This window comes from Mustela nigripes, chromosome 13 (assembly GCF_022355385.1).
Source record: "Mustela nigripes isolate SB6536 chromosome 13, MUSNIG.SB6536, whole genome shotgun sequence".
Lineage (NCBI taxonomy): Eukaryota > Metazoa > Chordata > Mammalia > Carnivora > Mustelidae > Mustela > Mustela nigripes.
The window spans coordinates 53,007,420-53,024,044 of record NC_081569.1 but is presented as its reverse complement, the minus strand read 5'-3'; the positions used below and the strand labels follow the sequence as shown (position 1 = coordinate 53,024,044).

Here is a 16,625-nt window from a genome sequence, read left to right as displayed (position 1 = left end):
CCCTGAGAGAGGCACTGGTACCCCAGTGAGCAAACGCTTGATGCCTGGTTGGCTTCCTATGGCTGTGGCCCCATGCCGATGCCTCTTCAGAGTCACTTTCCTATGGCCTCTTTGGGGAACTGCAGTGCCTGCCAGGTATCCCTTCAAATAATAGCACCTGGTATATTTAACATTTGTGTTTCATAGTCTGGTATTACTTCATCTTTGGCCTGCATCCGAAGGTTAGAATTTTCTATTTCCCCCAGATAGTTATGCCGTGTTTTCTTTTCTTTAATTGATATGTGAGTAATGTCCCTCGAGTAAAAAGACTTGAAGTCCTCATGCTGTATTTTTAGTATTACCTCTTTGGGGGCTAGTATGATCACTGTTACTCTTTTCAGTACTCTAGTAATATCTGCAATAATGACTTGTCTACTAGAGTGAGGGAAAAACACGATTTGTAAAGTCTAGTGATACTTCTGTATAAATTAACTTTGAAGAACTTAGCTGACATGGGTCAGCTGAGGATCACACACTGACCCTTCTCTCCACTGCCTTATTGCATACTTTCTGTTGTTCACTACACTAAACCCAAATTCAGGCGCTTCCCTACAAATAATTTGGGGGTGGGGTGGCTGATGTTGAATTTTTACTTACTTGGGCTGGGATTTCCTTTTTTAACCTCTCTCTTCCTGGTCTCTCCAAATGCCACAGAGTGCGTTTCCTGATGGGTGGACGTCATGGAGAATTTAAGTTCCTGCCTCCCTCTGGCTATGCCCCTTGCTATGAAGCCTTACTTCCAAAAGAAAAGATGAGATTGGAGCCTGTGAAAGAATATAAACGTGACGCAGAAGGCATTAGAGATCTGCTGGGTACTACCCAGTCTCTCTCCCAAGCCTCCTTCATCCCATGCCCCATCGACACCAGTCAGGTAGGTTCCAGCTGCCATCGGGAGGTAACCCACAGAAATGAAGGCATAGGGCTAAATCCTTTTCTCTGTGTTGTCTTTGAGCCATTCCTGTCGTCCATTCCATATCATTGTCATGTCATATGAACAGCTGTTCTTTGTGTTTCCACCATATGTATAGATTGAGCTCTTTAAGGATTTCTCAGAGAACAAGTTGATCATGTGCTACAGGCAGGGCTCTGTGAGGTATAGGCACAGACATGCAGTACTCTCTGGGAATTCGCAACCAAGTTGAAGAGGTAAAAAGCAAATGTATTATTCTAATTCTGAATGTAATAAACGCAAAATGAACTGTAGCACAAATAAGTGCTAGGGACACGTGTTAGGTTGGAATATTTCTAGAAGTCCAGTTAGAGAGGATAGAATTCAACCAGGGCCTTTAACAAATTTAAATAGGGAGAGGCATCCAAGGGTGAGTTATAGAAATAGCTCCAGTGTCCATCAGCTGATGAGTAAAGAAGAGGTGGTGTGTGTGTGTGTGTGTGTGTGTGTGAGTGTGTGTGTGATGCAATATTACTCAGCCATAAAGAAGGGTGAAATCTTGCCCTTTCCAACAATGTGGATAGACTAGAGGGTACTACACTAAGCAAAATAAGTCTGAGGACAACAAATACCATATGATCTTTCTCATATGTAGAATTTAAGAAGCAAAACAAACAAGCAAAGGGGTAAAAGAGAGGCAAACTGAGAAATAGACTCTGAACTATACAGAACACAGAGGTGGTGTCCAGAGGGACGTGGGGGGGTGCAGGTGAAGAGCACACTTAACACGATGAGCCCCAGGTGACCTACGGAGTCACTGAATCACTGTATTGTACAACAGAAACTAATATAACATTGTATGCTAACTAGCTGGAATTTAAATAAATACTTTAAAAAGAAAAAAAGTAGGGACAGGTAGAAATAAATATTCTCCTGTGGCTCGATGCTTGGAGGAAGCAGAATGTGTAGGAGAAGAGTTAGAAATAAAACTCAAAGAAATGAGATAGTACATATGAGGGGAAAGTGCTCCTGAATGGACATTTTTTTCCCTTCCCAGGGTTTCTGTTTTGAGAGAGACACACTCACATGCTCAAGATAAGGGGCATAAACAACAGCTTTGGGTATTTCCTCCACACCAGTGCTATTCAAGTCACTATTCTAAAATCAGTGGCAAGGGGCCTTGTCTCTGAGGCACACTGGGTTGATAGTTTATAGGAATATAGCTCTCTTGACCTGTAGAAGGTCTCCAGAATGTTACTTCCCCATAATATTCATGTGACCCTATTACATTTCTGCCATGTGTTCATGTTCCTGAATTTGCTTCATACCTTCTGTAGCTCATTACTGTGAATTCGCTTAGAGCGGCAAGAGCAACATTTCCCGGCCTGCCTCACAGAATCTGGTGTAACACCTTGAAAGTAGTTGGCATTAAGAAGGTTGATAGGAAACTGGGGAGGAGTTGGTGGGCCAGAGATGATCCTGGGAATTGGACCCTCTCATTCCTATGTTTCCTACATATGAAGCTTGAGGGCCAAAGTACTAAACTAGCTTTCGCATGAACACAGAGCTGCCAGACCCCAAGTGAGAGGAGAACGTGAACACGATACTTACTTCTCTGCACCACCCCTCACTGAATCATCAGGAACGAGTGTGAGGAAAAGTCTCCTGGAAGGTGGGGGCCTCAAAAAAATTAGGGGAAGTTTTGATGAGGGAGGAAAGGAAGACTTGACCAAAGAATGGGAGAAGCGTCCACACATGCAGAACTGAAGATCTGAAAAATCGAAGATCTCAGATAAATCAGCAAGCCAGAAGAAACTTTGAGGGCCAGACCCGTAGTTGAATCTGCATGGACCCTGAAACTAGGGAGATGTTCCCAGGGAATCAATAACAGGCAAGGTCTTGTAGGAAAGGTGCAATTTATTATGTTGAATGAGGCCTTGTAATTTTTTAGGACCTAGCATTCTGAGAAATTATTGTCAAAGGAAAAGGTAAATATGTACGGAGTTGACTCCAACCTCCCTCGGGCACAGTAACCAGTTTGTGGGTGAAATATTGCTGACTGGAGCCGTGTCCTAGGTATTACCTGCACCCAGGGCTTGAAGCCCGCAGCCTCTGGCTGAGCCCCGGGAAGAGGGAGCCCAGCTCCAGGCAGCCCAGCCAGTTAGCAAGCCAGTGTTACTCTGTGCAAGGTAATCACCAATTGAGGTCACTAAAATGATGATTTGGGGTTCCCTTGGTGGCCTCTTTCCACATTTTCTCTTTTTATCGAAGGATGTGTTTCCTCCCTCGTGCAAATCCCCTTTAAGTCTGTGATCACCTAAGGAGCACTAAGTTTAAAAATTATCTTGGTTGACCAGTAAAACCCAGATACAGTTAAAATTTGTTCGCTAATATTTCCCCCATTTTGCTCTCTATTGAAACATCATTCCAGTTATTAACTTTGACTCTTTGATGATTAAGTTGATTTTTTAAATCTTTCATTGAAAGGCAGATAGTGATTATAATGCATAAGTTAAATATGTTATTGCTGTTTTTCTCCATGATCTCTTTATATATGATATTTGATACACTTTTTTTACTAAAAAAAAAAATTTTCTCCCAGAGCTGTCCCCCTCAAAAAAAAAAAAAATCAGGATTTTTATAATGGTGGAAACACTAATAACCTTACTGATAGAATGAGGATTGTAAGGCCCTGGCAGGTGATGCAGAAATGAAGTAGGCCAGGGACACCTGGGTGGCTCAGGTCATGATCCCAGGGGCCTGGGATCGAGCCTCACATCAGGCTCTCTGCTCAGCAGGGAGCCTGTTTCCCTTCCTCTCTCTCTGCCTGCCTCTCTGCCTACTTGTGATCTCTCTCTGTCAAATAAATAAGTAAAATCTTAAAAAAAAAAAGAAAAGAAAAGAAAAGAAATGAAGTAGGCCAAATGCACAGGCCCTCCAGCTGATAACTGCCAGGCAAAGGTGTGAGCCCAATGTTAGTGATCTTTCAAGGGATCAAAACAAACCAGAAATCAGGACTTTTTTACATGAAATCTCCTGTTTCTTAAAAGTTGCCAGTGAATAAACATGAGAATAATTATTATTATCATTATTGCTATCATAATATTAGTAAAATTTTTAAAATAGGAGGAAGGAAAGGAGAACAACTTGGGCCCCCAGGGTGTGACCTCTATGGAGAGATATGAGCAAAGTGCCAGGAACACACAGAGAAACTCTCCCTGAAGGTAATTGGGGAAGACTTCCCAAAGGGAAGTTGAGCTAAATTTAGAAGAATGGTTATTGAGGATGTTTGGATTAAAATCAGAGTGGGACAACGGTTAATGCAGTAAAAACAGATCTTACTTAGGAGCTAAATAAAAAGGAGAAAGGAACTTTAGTGTAGAGCCGGGCTCGGTTCTGAGTACAGTAAGGACAAGTGGGATTTACAGCCAAGGAGAGCAAGTTGGGGAAGTGGGGCAAGTCAGTGGAAGGGAAATTACTAAGAGAAACCTTGGGGGTTGGGATGGATTCTTGCTAAATTGATCTCACAGAATTCTATTTGAAGGTAGGACAGATAGAAGGCAATCTGATATCCCCTGGCGGGTGATGGGACAGGAGGAAGTTTGATCAGACACAGAGATGGGGGGTGATCAGATATGTAGGATGGTAGATTCTCACCAAACTGATTTAGCGGGATCCTTTCTACAACTGGAGTCTGGAGAACAAGGCCCAGGGGTAGAGCCTAGCTGAAAAGGGGCTCAGAGATTCCCATCTAGAGGCTGGTCTAGGAGAGTGTCCAGTTATCTGTTATGTTGTGTAGAGAGGTGTGTGTGTGTGTGTGTGTGTGTATACATATTATGTGTGTTGTGGGAGGATTAACAAGGGTATGTGTTGCAAGTATAAGGACACAGAACTGTGAAATACTGTGATCTTCTGTGAGAATTTCAAGAAGGTTGGGGGGGGGGATGTGTTTGGGAGGACCACGGTGGTGAAGGAGGACACTATATACTTGGTTCACACATCTAGTTTGTGTCTTAGGAGCTCAAGGAACACTTGGGAGACACCCAGGAGGAGAGTGCTTTGATGTGGTTTTATTGTTGTAGACTCATCACTCTGGCCACACTGTGGAGGGTAGATTGGTGGGCAGTTGAGGAGACTACCTGTGAAGCTCTTGCAATGGTCCAAGGAGAAAATAATGAGGTTGAGTGATTAGAGGAGGGGGCCCTTGAGAAAGATCCTTCAAAAATGAACACAATCAATTGTGTGACTGATTTGATGGTGTTGTGGGAGAGGACAAGTCATGTCGAGAGGGAAGACACTAGGATGACTTCCAGGCTTGAAGCAATGGCAGGTTATTCAACAAAAAGAGGAGAGAAACAGGAACGAGGTTTTGAGGGAAAGACATGAATTTGGTTTCAGTAGCATGTTGGGTTTACTTTGGTGGGAAAATCCTGCAGGCAGTTGGAACTGTAGGTGTGAACTTCGGGAGAGACCATGGCTGGAGACATACAGACTTGAGAGTGACCATCTATGGCTGGGTGAGATCTCCCAAGGAAAGAGCATGGACAGAGGGGAGGGGAGGCCCAGGGAAGCATTCACATGGGAAGAACATAGAACACAAGTAGCTACAAGGAGGACTGAGAAGGCATAGCATAGGTAAAGGGGAATCCCAGAGAGGAAGCAATCTCTGGAAGCATCTGGGTCAGACAGGGTGGGTTGCAACAGTATGGTCCTTCCTGGGAAAAAGGAACCTCTGGGAACAGCCCCTCCTGGGGGGATACGTAGTGAATTCAACTGTGGCACCTTATCTACATGCATTTTTATGATAGATTTCAATACGACTGGTACTGCTGACTTCACACTTGTTCCTTTTCCTTTTAGGTTGTTTTGCCCCCTCACCTAGAAAAGATCCGAGATAGACTGGCTGAAAACATCCACGAGCTTTGGGGAATGAATAAAATAGAGCTTGGCTGGACTTTTGGCAAGGTCTGTGTTCCTGTGGCCAGGAACTCCATCTCTGAGATGGAGAGTTGGATGGCCTTGTTACTGCGGAGGGCTCTTGAAAGACTCGAATGAGGGAGGAAAACATATGAGCCAAAACTCACTGCTCCTTACTACCCGCTGTGTAGCCTGTGCTCCAAGTCTTGCTCAGTTGTCTGAGTGCGGTCAAGGGCACTGGGGAGGCCAAGCTCTGCACAGACAGAAGCGGGGGTTCGCCTCCCTTCTTACTTGGGAATGGTTTCCTTTTTTTTAGGGGAATATTGAGCACAGTTGTTCCCCAACACCTCCTTCAGAACTCTCATTATTCCTTTCCCCTTCAGAAAAAACTGTCTGCTCTGCATGAAAGCTCCCCCCCCCAAAAAAGGCTGGCTGATTCATTGTTTTGGGTCAGAATTTGTTTGATACAGTTTTCAGATGATCACGAAGATTAATAGACACTCAGAAGAGGTTACAGAATCTCTTGCACTAGAAAGCATTTTTCAAAGAGGATATAAATTGACTTTGTTCTGTGGTTTGTATAAGGTCACGTCTGAAGGCACAAAGATAGGTGAGGTGTGGCAGTTCCTGTGACCCTGACACCCTCAAATTATGCACATTCCATTCTATCTTCGTTACTGAAAGGGCCCCTGTGCTCCAACACTTGGGTACTGACGGAGCTACCATAAAGGATTCCCCTTCTATGTGACTGCCTCCCTGCTATATGCTTTTATAACACCACAGACCTCTGCTTGGGAGAACAACTCACAATTGCAATATTACATTTATTATTATGACTATTTTATTACTGCTCTCTACTCCATTACACTGTATTCTTTATGGGCCTGGGGCTATCCCGGCTCACCACTGAACTCCTGCTGTGTAACTCAGTACCTACCACGTAGGAGACACTTAACAAATGTTTGTTGAGTGAATGCATTAATTAGTTAATGTCTGGATCTATAACCATCTGATACAAAAGTCATGAGCCACAAGGGACTATGGAGCCCTTGAAATGTGACTAGTCTGACTTGAAATGTGCTGTAATTCTCAAATGCACTGGATTTGGAAGACTTGCTATGAAAAGCTAATATAGAATGACTCAAAAATGATTTCTCAGACTTGAAATGATTTCTTGGGCTTGTTAAATGATAATATTTTTAGATAGCTAGTTAAATGAAGTATATTACTAAGATGAACTTCATCTGTTTATTTTTGCTCTTCTCATGTGGCTACTAGAAAATCTGAAATTATAAATGTGGTTCACATTGGTGGCTGACTTTGTATTTCTGTTGGACAGCTTCTGTCCTTTATTTTCTGAAGAAGGCTACCAAATGGGAGCATTTTGGTTCCATGAATTTGGGACAGGCAGAAATATGGCTGCCATGTACAAAATTTTTTCTCTACAAGAGTACATTTTGAATGCAGACACTTGAATAGAAACAAATCCACAGAATCATATGGTTTCACTCATGTGCGGAATATGAGAAGCAGCACCAAAGATCGTAGGAGAAGGGAGGAAAAACAGAATGGGGAGTCATCAGAGAGGGAGCCAAACCATAGAGAGACTCTTGACTCTGGGAAACAAACTGAGGGCTGCAGAAAGGGTGGGGATGGGAGGCTGGGGTACCCGGGTGAGGGGTGTTTAGGAGGGCGCATGATGTATTGGGCACTGGTATCATAACCAACTGTTGAATCATTGAACATTACACCTGAAAATCATGATGTACTATATGTTGGCTAATTGAATTTAAAAAATTTAGAAAAATAAATCCACAGAGCACAAACCACTAGCAACTCGGACTGCGTATCACCAGCTAGAGAGGACATTATCTATTTGCCTATCTGCAAATAAATGTCTTTGTCTTGCCTGATATGGATTGCCTGGGCGATGTTTGCAAGCGTTTCCTTTTCTGTTTTCCAGGGCAGTGCCCATTGTCAAAACTCAAATTACATTTTTCCTTATGTTGTCATCTAGATACGGGATGACAATAAAAGACAACACCCCTGTCTTGTGGAGTTTTCAAAGCTGCCTGAAACCGAGAAGAATTATAACCTACAGATGTCAACTGAAACCTTAAAGTGAGTGTTTAATTGAATTGAATGTGGACTGAACAGTGAGCGGGTGATTTAATGCCTTATAACAATACTGTGAAGGTATGTCTCTTGCCTTGAAAACATGATACTTTCTGATAAATGAGTGGCAGTGGTGATTATTCCTGCTACAGGAGGAGTTAGCATAGTAAGGAACACATCCACCATTGTTACTGATCAACCCAGATGCAGGTGAGGGTTCTTGCTATCCAGCATTAAGTGGACCCTTGTCCTCTCCCTCTGTTACGTTACAGGACCCTCCTGGCCCTAGGGTGCCATATTGCTCATGTGAATCCAGCTGCTGAGGAAGATCTCAAGAAGGTCAAATTGCCCAAAAAGTAAGTGATTTTTTTCAGTGATTGAAGACTTGCGTGCTTCAGTCTGAGTTTTGTAACGGGGAGGATGGGAGGTCCGTGAACAAAGGCAGGTGATGGCCCCAGATGCTCAATAGTGCCCGTTGAGGATGGCTTTTTTGTAAATTCCAGGCAGAAGTTGTTGCAGTTCAGGTGTTTCTAGGATTTCCCTCTTTCACTCCTTCAATGAGAACCTGCACGGCTATTGTTAGTTCTAAGCCTGGAGATGTGGCTCTTGGTGGGTTGGGGGAGGTGTAGAGAGCCTTTGGCCTGCAAGAACACTAACTGGCATGGAAATTGAAAATGGTTGGTAGCCACAGTGAAGATTCACTCCTCTGGCATTGGGCCAGCCAGATAAATCCTTTGTAGAAGTGGTTGTCTCTGCCAAGATGGACTTGGGCCCCTAAATCTGCCTGTGCCCTATTCTCCCTCTCACCTGGACAATCACAGAGAGACGCACGTTCTCACGTGCTCAGGTATGCGTTCCCTGGCCCGTCCCCTGGCTCACTCACTCGCGCTTCATGCACCTGCCTTGGGGTCGCATGTATTCACATGCAGGTGTCATGATTACCTCTGAGGCAAGGCAGTGTCAACTTTAATCAAATGCTTATCTTCCCCTTCTTCCCTGTGAAACTCCTAAGCTGCCAAGCACCACTCATAGAGGCAACTCCAGATGCTGGGAACAGCACATCTGTGAGGCAGAAGCTGGAGGAGTGACCTGCTGGTCAGGCTGCTGGGGTCAGTGCTCAGCAGTCAGCCCATGCTGACTCTGCCCAGGATCGGGCATCCCACAAAAGTGGATAATAGGCAGTATTTAAGACCTATAGCAGACCCTGCATGTTAGGCTGTTTGGCAGTTCCTCTGTAGATAGAGCCCTGGTCTGCAAGTCAGCACATTCAGGTTCTGGCTGTGAGGTGGGCATGTGGTGGCTCTGGGGCCGTGAGTTCCTCCAGACTCCTGTTCTCACATAACTACAATCAGCTCCTTTCCTGTGAGTCACTCCACAGCATGCCCTGGCCCTCTCCATGCATGCAGTGTATCTACCTGGGCTCATACTCAGCTGTTTCCTGTCTTCACGTGAGCTATCAAATTATCTACCAAATTACAGACATTTAAGGCTGTGGCTTCTGGACTGAACAGCAAACCGTGAAGGTCACTTCCAGCTCACAAATTCTTGGAGGTCATGATTTTCCTTCTTAATTCCCAAAGTAAGGGTTTAACTTTCTGAGGCCTGAATGACCATTCTCCACTGATTTATAAGAAACCTTTTGGCTCAAGGTCTTGCCCTTGCCAATCTGGTTGTGACCTTTGCTGTTGTGGAAATGGGTTGAAGGGGCTGTGCATAGCGGCACAGCACACTGAACATGCCCCTCACTGGTCAGGCTCACAAGTAGTCTTCTTAGAAATGAGGCCAGATTGCATTAACCAGGCACTTTCTCTAACACTCTGGAATCTGTGACATGTATTGGCAAAAATGATTGTTGGTAGGGACTTCATCTAAGGACTTGAAAGAGAGCTGAGTTCTCCATTCTGCCAAAGGGTAGAACCTGAGACTGAAGCCTTATTTTCCTGGTATTCTTACCATGTGCTCAGATCTGTAATGGGGGAGTCCTAGAGATCTGTCCAAAAAATATATATTTTTCCTTGTAGCTATATGATGTCCAATGGCTATAAGCCAGCCCCTTTGGATCTGTCTGATGTGAAGCTATTACCTCCTCAAGAAGTTTTAGTGGATAAGCTTGCAGAAAATGCACACAACGTTTGGGCCAAAGACAGAATAAAACAAGGATGGACCTATGGCATCCAACAGGTAAGAAGTCCTGGGTCAAGCCTGCTGCAAATGCTGGGAGATGGCATCATCCATCAAAATGCCATTTTACTTTGGTGGGTATTAGATTGGAAGATAGAAGCTGCCCTTGCACTCTATCCCTCATGCCTCAGTGCACTCGTTATTTATAGAATCGGGACTGGATGGAATTTGTAATGGTCACATTGACATTAACTCTAGGCAGAATTCCAATTTTTGCAGAAATGGATAGGCTTACCTTTCCTTTGTTAGTCTGGTTCACTTATGATTGTGTTCCCTTGTATGTGCCCGTTGGCTGCCTCTTCCCTCATTCCTTGTCTTGCTGTTTGCATCACGGAGAGCTGAGCTTTCATGCCACTCTCCAAGGCCAGAGTAAGCCTTCTGCACATCAACACAGTAGATCAGTAGTGTTTCTTCAGTTTCCTGCTGAAGGTGAACAGGAGGAGAAGGAGAGGGGCAAAACCAGTCTGCCAAGAAGCCTGTGCCCCTTACTTTAGCCCATCAGGCCAGGATTCCTGGGCACAGTTCTTGGCTTACACAGGAGACAGCCTAAGAACCAGGGCCCAGCAAAGAATTAGATGGAGTTAAGAGCCATACCATCTTTTCCTTAAAGTAATCCCTCATCTCCTTAGGTACCTAGATTGCTATCAGGGAAGTTCAAGGGTAATGGTGTATACACGTATATATTCATGTCTTAGCCTCCAACTCTGCACATGTCTGGAAACCCAAGAAGACCACAGCTATGGAAATCATGGCAGAAAGGGGGAAGGGGACTCAAAACAGTGGCATATTTGTTTATGATGACTTAGGACCGCAATCATTGCCATTGTCATCTTAGTTCTCCCTAAGGAACTGAGGAGGACTCTAATACAAATGTGTGCCTGCTATAAGGAAATGGACCCCCTGTGGTTCTGCCACCTTTTCTGATGTTTCAGGGAGCACAGGTGTTTCTCTGCATTGTTTCTCTGTGAAGAGACTGTTGTGAGGAGACTCGAACAGTTTAAATCACGGTGGAATAGTTACGTAAATCCCCATCTGCCTTGCCTGGGGAATAAATTTCTAACCAATTTCATGACACTTCATTTTATTCATAGGCTGGCATTATTAAAATGTGTTTTTTAATGCTAGGTTTAAACATTAGCAAAACCTTTCCATATATATTCATTTAATCCTGAAGAGAAGTAGTAAATGAGTATATTGCTAAATATCAAGGCACTGGGGGAAGAAGAGCTGGTCAACTGACAGCAGGGAGCCAGGACTGTGTCCGGCAGTATGTAAGTGGGACAAGCTCTTGGTAAAGACAAACTGTATTTCCTCAGAGCCTCTTTTCTCCGGCTTCACACAGGATTTAAAGAATAAAAGAAATCCCCGGCTGGTGCCATATGCTTTACTGGATGAGCGTACCAAGAAGTCCAATAGGGACAGCCTTCGTGAAGCTGTTCGCACATTTGTTGGTTATGGCTATAACATTGAGCCTTCGGACCAAGAACTGGGTGAGTTGAGCTTGTTCATTCTGGTCCTGGTTGACTCAACTGGTCCTTTTCTGCAGAAGTGCTGACTTTGAATAAGTCTAAAATGTACTATTAGAAATGATACTTGTACCAAAGAGCACTGAAGTAAATGGTCTATTTTAACAAGTGATGGGGGGGAGGAGGGAGAACCATGTTTAAACTCTATGGTGAGCACCTCTGTGGCCCAATCCCACAAGGAATAAGTGATCCTACAGTTTAGCTGGAATTTGGGGGATATTTGGTCACAAAACCAAGTTACCTTTATTTCTCATATCTACCAGACACGTGAATGTCAGCTTACTTTGGAGCCAGGTTGTCTCATTTCACAATTGAAACTGATTAAAATCACCAGCCCAGAACTGATGGACACGTCATATCATCTCATGCCCAGGGAGTGCTATAGGCAAATTAGGGTAGCATTACAAGTGATTAAGAGTATACATTTGGCTGAAGACAGATCTGGGTTCAAATCTGCTCAGCTTATTGGCTCTGAGACCTTGAACAAGTAAACCTTTCTGAGCCTCAATTTTTTCATCTGTAAAGTGAAGACGGTGTTACCGACCTTATAGGATTGTTGCTATGTATAGTTTGTAAGGGATCTACACAAAGTAATCACTCTGTGTGTTAGCTTATATTCTGATTATGATATGATGATAATGGCGATTATTCTGTTAGGAACAAAATGTCATGTTGGGTAGTGGGAGGTCTGTCATCTTTGCTGTTGTGAGATTCTTTTGAGAATGCTACCTAATTATTAAAGGCCTGTGTTCTCTCTTTACCTCCTGTATCCTCTGCTGCTCTCCTTCTCACAATAGCTGACCCAGCTGTGGAGAAAGTCAGCATTGACAAGATTCGATTTTTCCGGGTTGAGCGGTCTTATGCAGTGAGATCTGGAAAATGGTATTTTGAGTTTGAGGTGGTAACTGGAGGAGACATGCGCGTTGGCTGGGCCAGGCCAGGTTGTCGGCCTGACATTGAGCTGGGGGCCGATGACCAAGCCTTTGTGTTTGAAGGCAGCAGGGTAAGTTCTGATGGTGTCCGCATATCCCCAGTCCAAGTTTCTCTGCTCCAAACATTTCCCTGGAAATTGGAAGTACTGAGTGTCTGGATCTCTGGCTTCAAAGTGAGTCATCAGCACCACTGGCTAATTTAGGTCACTGAGTGACCAAGAGCTAGCTATGGTCACTTTGGTCTGTGCTCACATCCTTTCTGTAACTTCTGTATCTGCCCTTGGACTTGAGCCCATTGCCTCTGTTCCAGAGGAGGATCACAAAACACAGTGCAGCTAGTATGTGTGGAAATCTTACCACTGTGTCCCAGAGTGAGTTCTGCTTGCTGTCATGGCCAGCTAGGTGTTGGGGGACTCTGGCTACCTTTTCTGATGAGCCTGTGGAACTTGGTTTCATTTATTTGTAAGATAGATCATTCTTCCATGTGAGTTGTCCCTGGTAGAAGACTGAGTACCTTGTAAAAACCAGGTACAACTACCAGTTAGGAGAAATTGCTCATGGAGTCATTTCTTCAGCTGGACTGGGGGTTTTTGAGACCTCCAGTCCTCTAACCCTGCAGTCTTGTTTCCTAGGGCCAGCGGTGGCATCAAGGCAGTGGGTATTTTGGACGTACGTGGCAGCCAGGAGACGTGGTTGGATGTATGATTAACTTGGATGATGCTTCGATGATCTTCACACTGAATGGCGAGCTGCTGATCACCAACAAAGGCTCTGAACTCGCCTTCGCTGATTACGAAATTGAGAATGGTAAATTTCCCACCCTCCCCCCACTGCATTCCAGCTCTGAGTTGAGGGAAGATCCAGGGAGAGCTGGGTGAGCTCATCTACCTCCTTACTCAAGATGAACCATCCTTTGCATATTTGAAACTCTGGTGGTATACTATCATTTTTGAAGAGTCCAGACAAATCATGGTGATATTTGGTACGGACAGCATAAATGCAACTTGTGAACTTCCAGATAGCTTTAGAAGCTCTCCTCGGATTCCCAGCCCTGCACGTTGGCTTGTTAAGGTTTCCCAGCGTTACAGAGGAAATGCTAATTGCATATGGACTTAGGCCCTGGGAGAATAGAAAAGTCAATGAATTAAAGAATTATCCTTTTATTCTGATTTGAAATGTCATTCTGCTTGTTTGTGTAATTGAACTTGATGCTTTGGTGAGAACCACTCAGACACAAAAGTTTGACTTAGCTGTTCCTTGAATGAAATATAATTTATTTTGAATTCAGACATGCTGGGAAAGCCAAGCACAGTTGCACTCATTAATGGCCCTGAATAGATGGCAGTCGGGCCATTGCCTCTGGCTACACTGAGGGGACATTGGTACTTCTCATTTCCCTGTCCGCATAACTACAACACGTACGTACCTACGTGGCTGGCCGCGCATAGGAGTTAAGGAGCACTGCACTGTGAGTCAGCTGACTCATACCTGACAATCTCTGTGACTCCTAGAGACTCTTGGCTTGACCTCTCTGGGTTTCACTTTTTTCATCTATACCAGAAAATTCGAGGATGGACCATACAAGTTCCAACATCCTTCTCTGTTAGAAAGTTCTAGGGCAATGACTTAATACCCATTGTACGTACGCCTCTTTGCTTGGTGCTGGCCCACTCTCTTTTCCTTATAGATGAGGATGAGGTGGAGAGTTGAGAAGGCAAGAGGGTGCTCCGGGTCGGGTGACCTGAGCTGTCCTCCTGCGTCTACCCCCCTCCACCTGTGACATCTTGGATTGACTTTGCTTAACCTCATCTCTCCCTCTGTGAATGATCAGGGCTCCTGTTAGCTCTAAATTTTTGAAACTCCACAAAAATAAACAGTTTTCATTTAGAAAGCTAAAAAAGGTAAAAACTACTTAAGCAAGAGCAGCAGAAATATGTGTAACTGTACATAGAATAATGTAAATATTCTTTATTTAGAGTTTTAAACTTGATAAATCCCTTTCATGCCTTTTATGGGCACCTGTTATCCATACCTCACTGTACTCTAAGAGAACTTTAAACCCACATATTTGGGAAATAGAGAGGTTGCAAGTCAGTGTCTTTTCCTAGAAAGACAAGATAACTGAAGCCAGATGGGGTCATATTTTCGTGCCTTCTGCAAAGGTTTAAAAGCAAGGTTTTAAAGAAAGAATCCTGGTCTCGGAGACCTGTGGAAAAGACGTTGCCAGTAGAGAGAATGACCTCTGTGTCACTCAGAGGCACAGCAGAGGAAATGTGTAGGACAGAAGGGCAGTATAGAAGGCCACCTCTGACACTGAGCTTAGGAAACCTCTGTCTTCCCAGTACCCACCACATGCAGCGCTCTCATCTTGAGGCCAGGAAGAGAAGGAAGAACTAGAAGATTGAGGCTCATCCCTAAGGAAAGTAGCTCCCTAAGGGAAAAGCAGTCCAAGGACCAGTGACCTTCTCCTGGCCCCGCTGTGTAGGAACAGGGGGAGGTTACTTCCCTAGGAGTCTTTGGTCTCACAGAAGGGAGGGCTAAGAATCTTGTATGTGGTGCAGAATTATAAGAACTTTGTAAAGTCCAAAGCCTTGCTGCTCAAAGTGTGGCCCACATGTAAGAAATGCAGGATCTCAGGCCCCCATGCCACACTGCTGAACTCCTGTGGTTTGCACATTAAAGCGTGAGAAACAGCGGTCCAAAGTATATATAAACGCAAGCAGTAACAGTGTGAGGGGGCTTGTTTTCTCATTGTAAAATTAAATGACTCACAAATATGAAAAGAGAACTCCTAACACAAAGTAGTAGATTAGAAATGGCAAATGAGGAAGACAGAAAGGAAATTCTAGAAATACAGGCTCGAAACTGAATGTGAAATAAAGACTCTGAGAAGTCCCCCTCTAAGAAGCAGGGTATCCCGTCTGAGCATATAACTACAGTAAGAATAAGTGTCTGAGTAGTATGAGTAATAGTGTAGAATCGGAAAATGGCAGGAAAGGGTGTGAGAATCTGGGAGATTTGTCTATGGAATTTATGGAAGACAAGGCTGTGAAGATAGGGAAGGTGCAGGTGACAGCCTTGAATACCAAGACTCAGTCTTTTCATTCAAGAAATTTGTATTGTCAGATTTGGGCCATGCACCCTTGGCCTTGACTCTGGGGCATGGGAGCTATTGTAGGGTTTGAGCAGAATGCTATAAAGAAGAGGGATGTTTTACGGTAACTTTGCTTTTCGAGATCATCTGTGTTGTAATGAAAGAACTGCCTGCTAGACCTTTTGTGTATGGGGACACGATCTGACCTTCAGAATCACAAAGTCTATTATTAGGGAGCTGTTTTATAATAGAATTGTACCGTATGGTGTTAACATATTGTGCTGTAATATTGTATTGCACTTTAATAATACAGAGACAAGATAACTAGAAGGCTCTTTCCATTCTGTGATGGCTCAGGAGTCTGCAGAAGGACAGTTGAAAGGAAGTCAGCAAGCCATTCTTTGGTAACAATAGCCTGGCGGCCTAGAATAGCCCTCTAGCTCTGGCTCTCTGCATAAGGTAGAAAGAGACAACAATTCTTGCCTTGAGCTGTTATGAAAAGCAGCTGTTGAAATAAAGCATTTTGTACACAGTAGCCCCCACAAAACAGAATCCCCCTTGGGCTTGTGTTCTGGTAGCCAGCATCTCAGCCTGGATTCAGGCCATTCCCTCAATGGGAGTGGTGCTGGTGGGAAGTTTCTAGTCCTTCCGGGGAAGGAGTAGGGACAGGCATTCCATCACAGGGCTGTTTGCCTCTGGGTTATTTATAAATGGTTGTCTCTATCCTCTTCTGTATCATAGCTGATACCCCTTATCTGCATCATTAGGATTGTCCTAATCATTGTTCCCTACTCATATCTCTGGCCTGGACCATCACAGTTCTCTGTGTTGTCATCTCATAGCTTCTGGAAGCTCAGAAGCTTCGCTGATGAAACCTTTGCTATTAGTCTTCTCTTTATTCCACTTAAAGGAAAGGGAGATACAATCCTGAA

The 16,625-nt window shown here is 44.1% G+C and overlaps 1 protein-coding gene across 1 annotated transcript in view; it reads left to right on the top strand.

Moving 5' to 3' along the window:
• The window catches only part of RYR3 (ryanodine receptor 3), a 355,591-nt gene that overhangs the window by 142,317 nt on the left and 196,649 nt on the right, over positions 1-16,625 (top strand). The window contains 10 exon segments of the mRNA XM_059372112.1: positions 694-910; positions 5,789-5,893; positions 7,863-7,966; positions 8,233-8,316; positions 9,982-10,141; positions 11,484-11,631; positions 12,465-12,631; positions 12,633-12,670; positions 13,232-13,269; positions 13,272-13,406. Coding sequence (XP_059228095.1) covers positions 694-910; positions 5,789-5,893; positions 7,863-7,966; positions 8,233-8,316; positions 9,982-10,141; positions 11,484-11,631; positions 12,465-12,631; positions 12,633-12,670; positions 13,232-13,269; positions 13,272-13,406 — 1,196 coding nt within the window.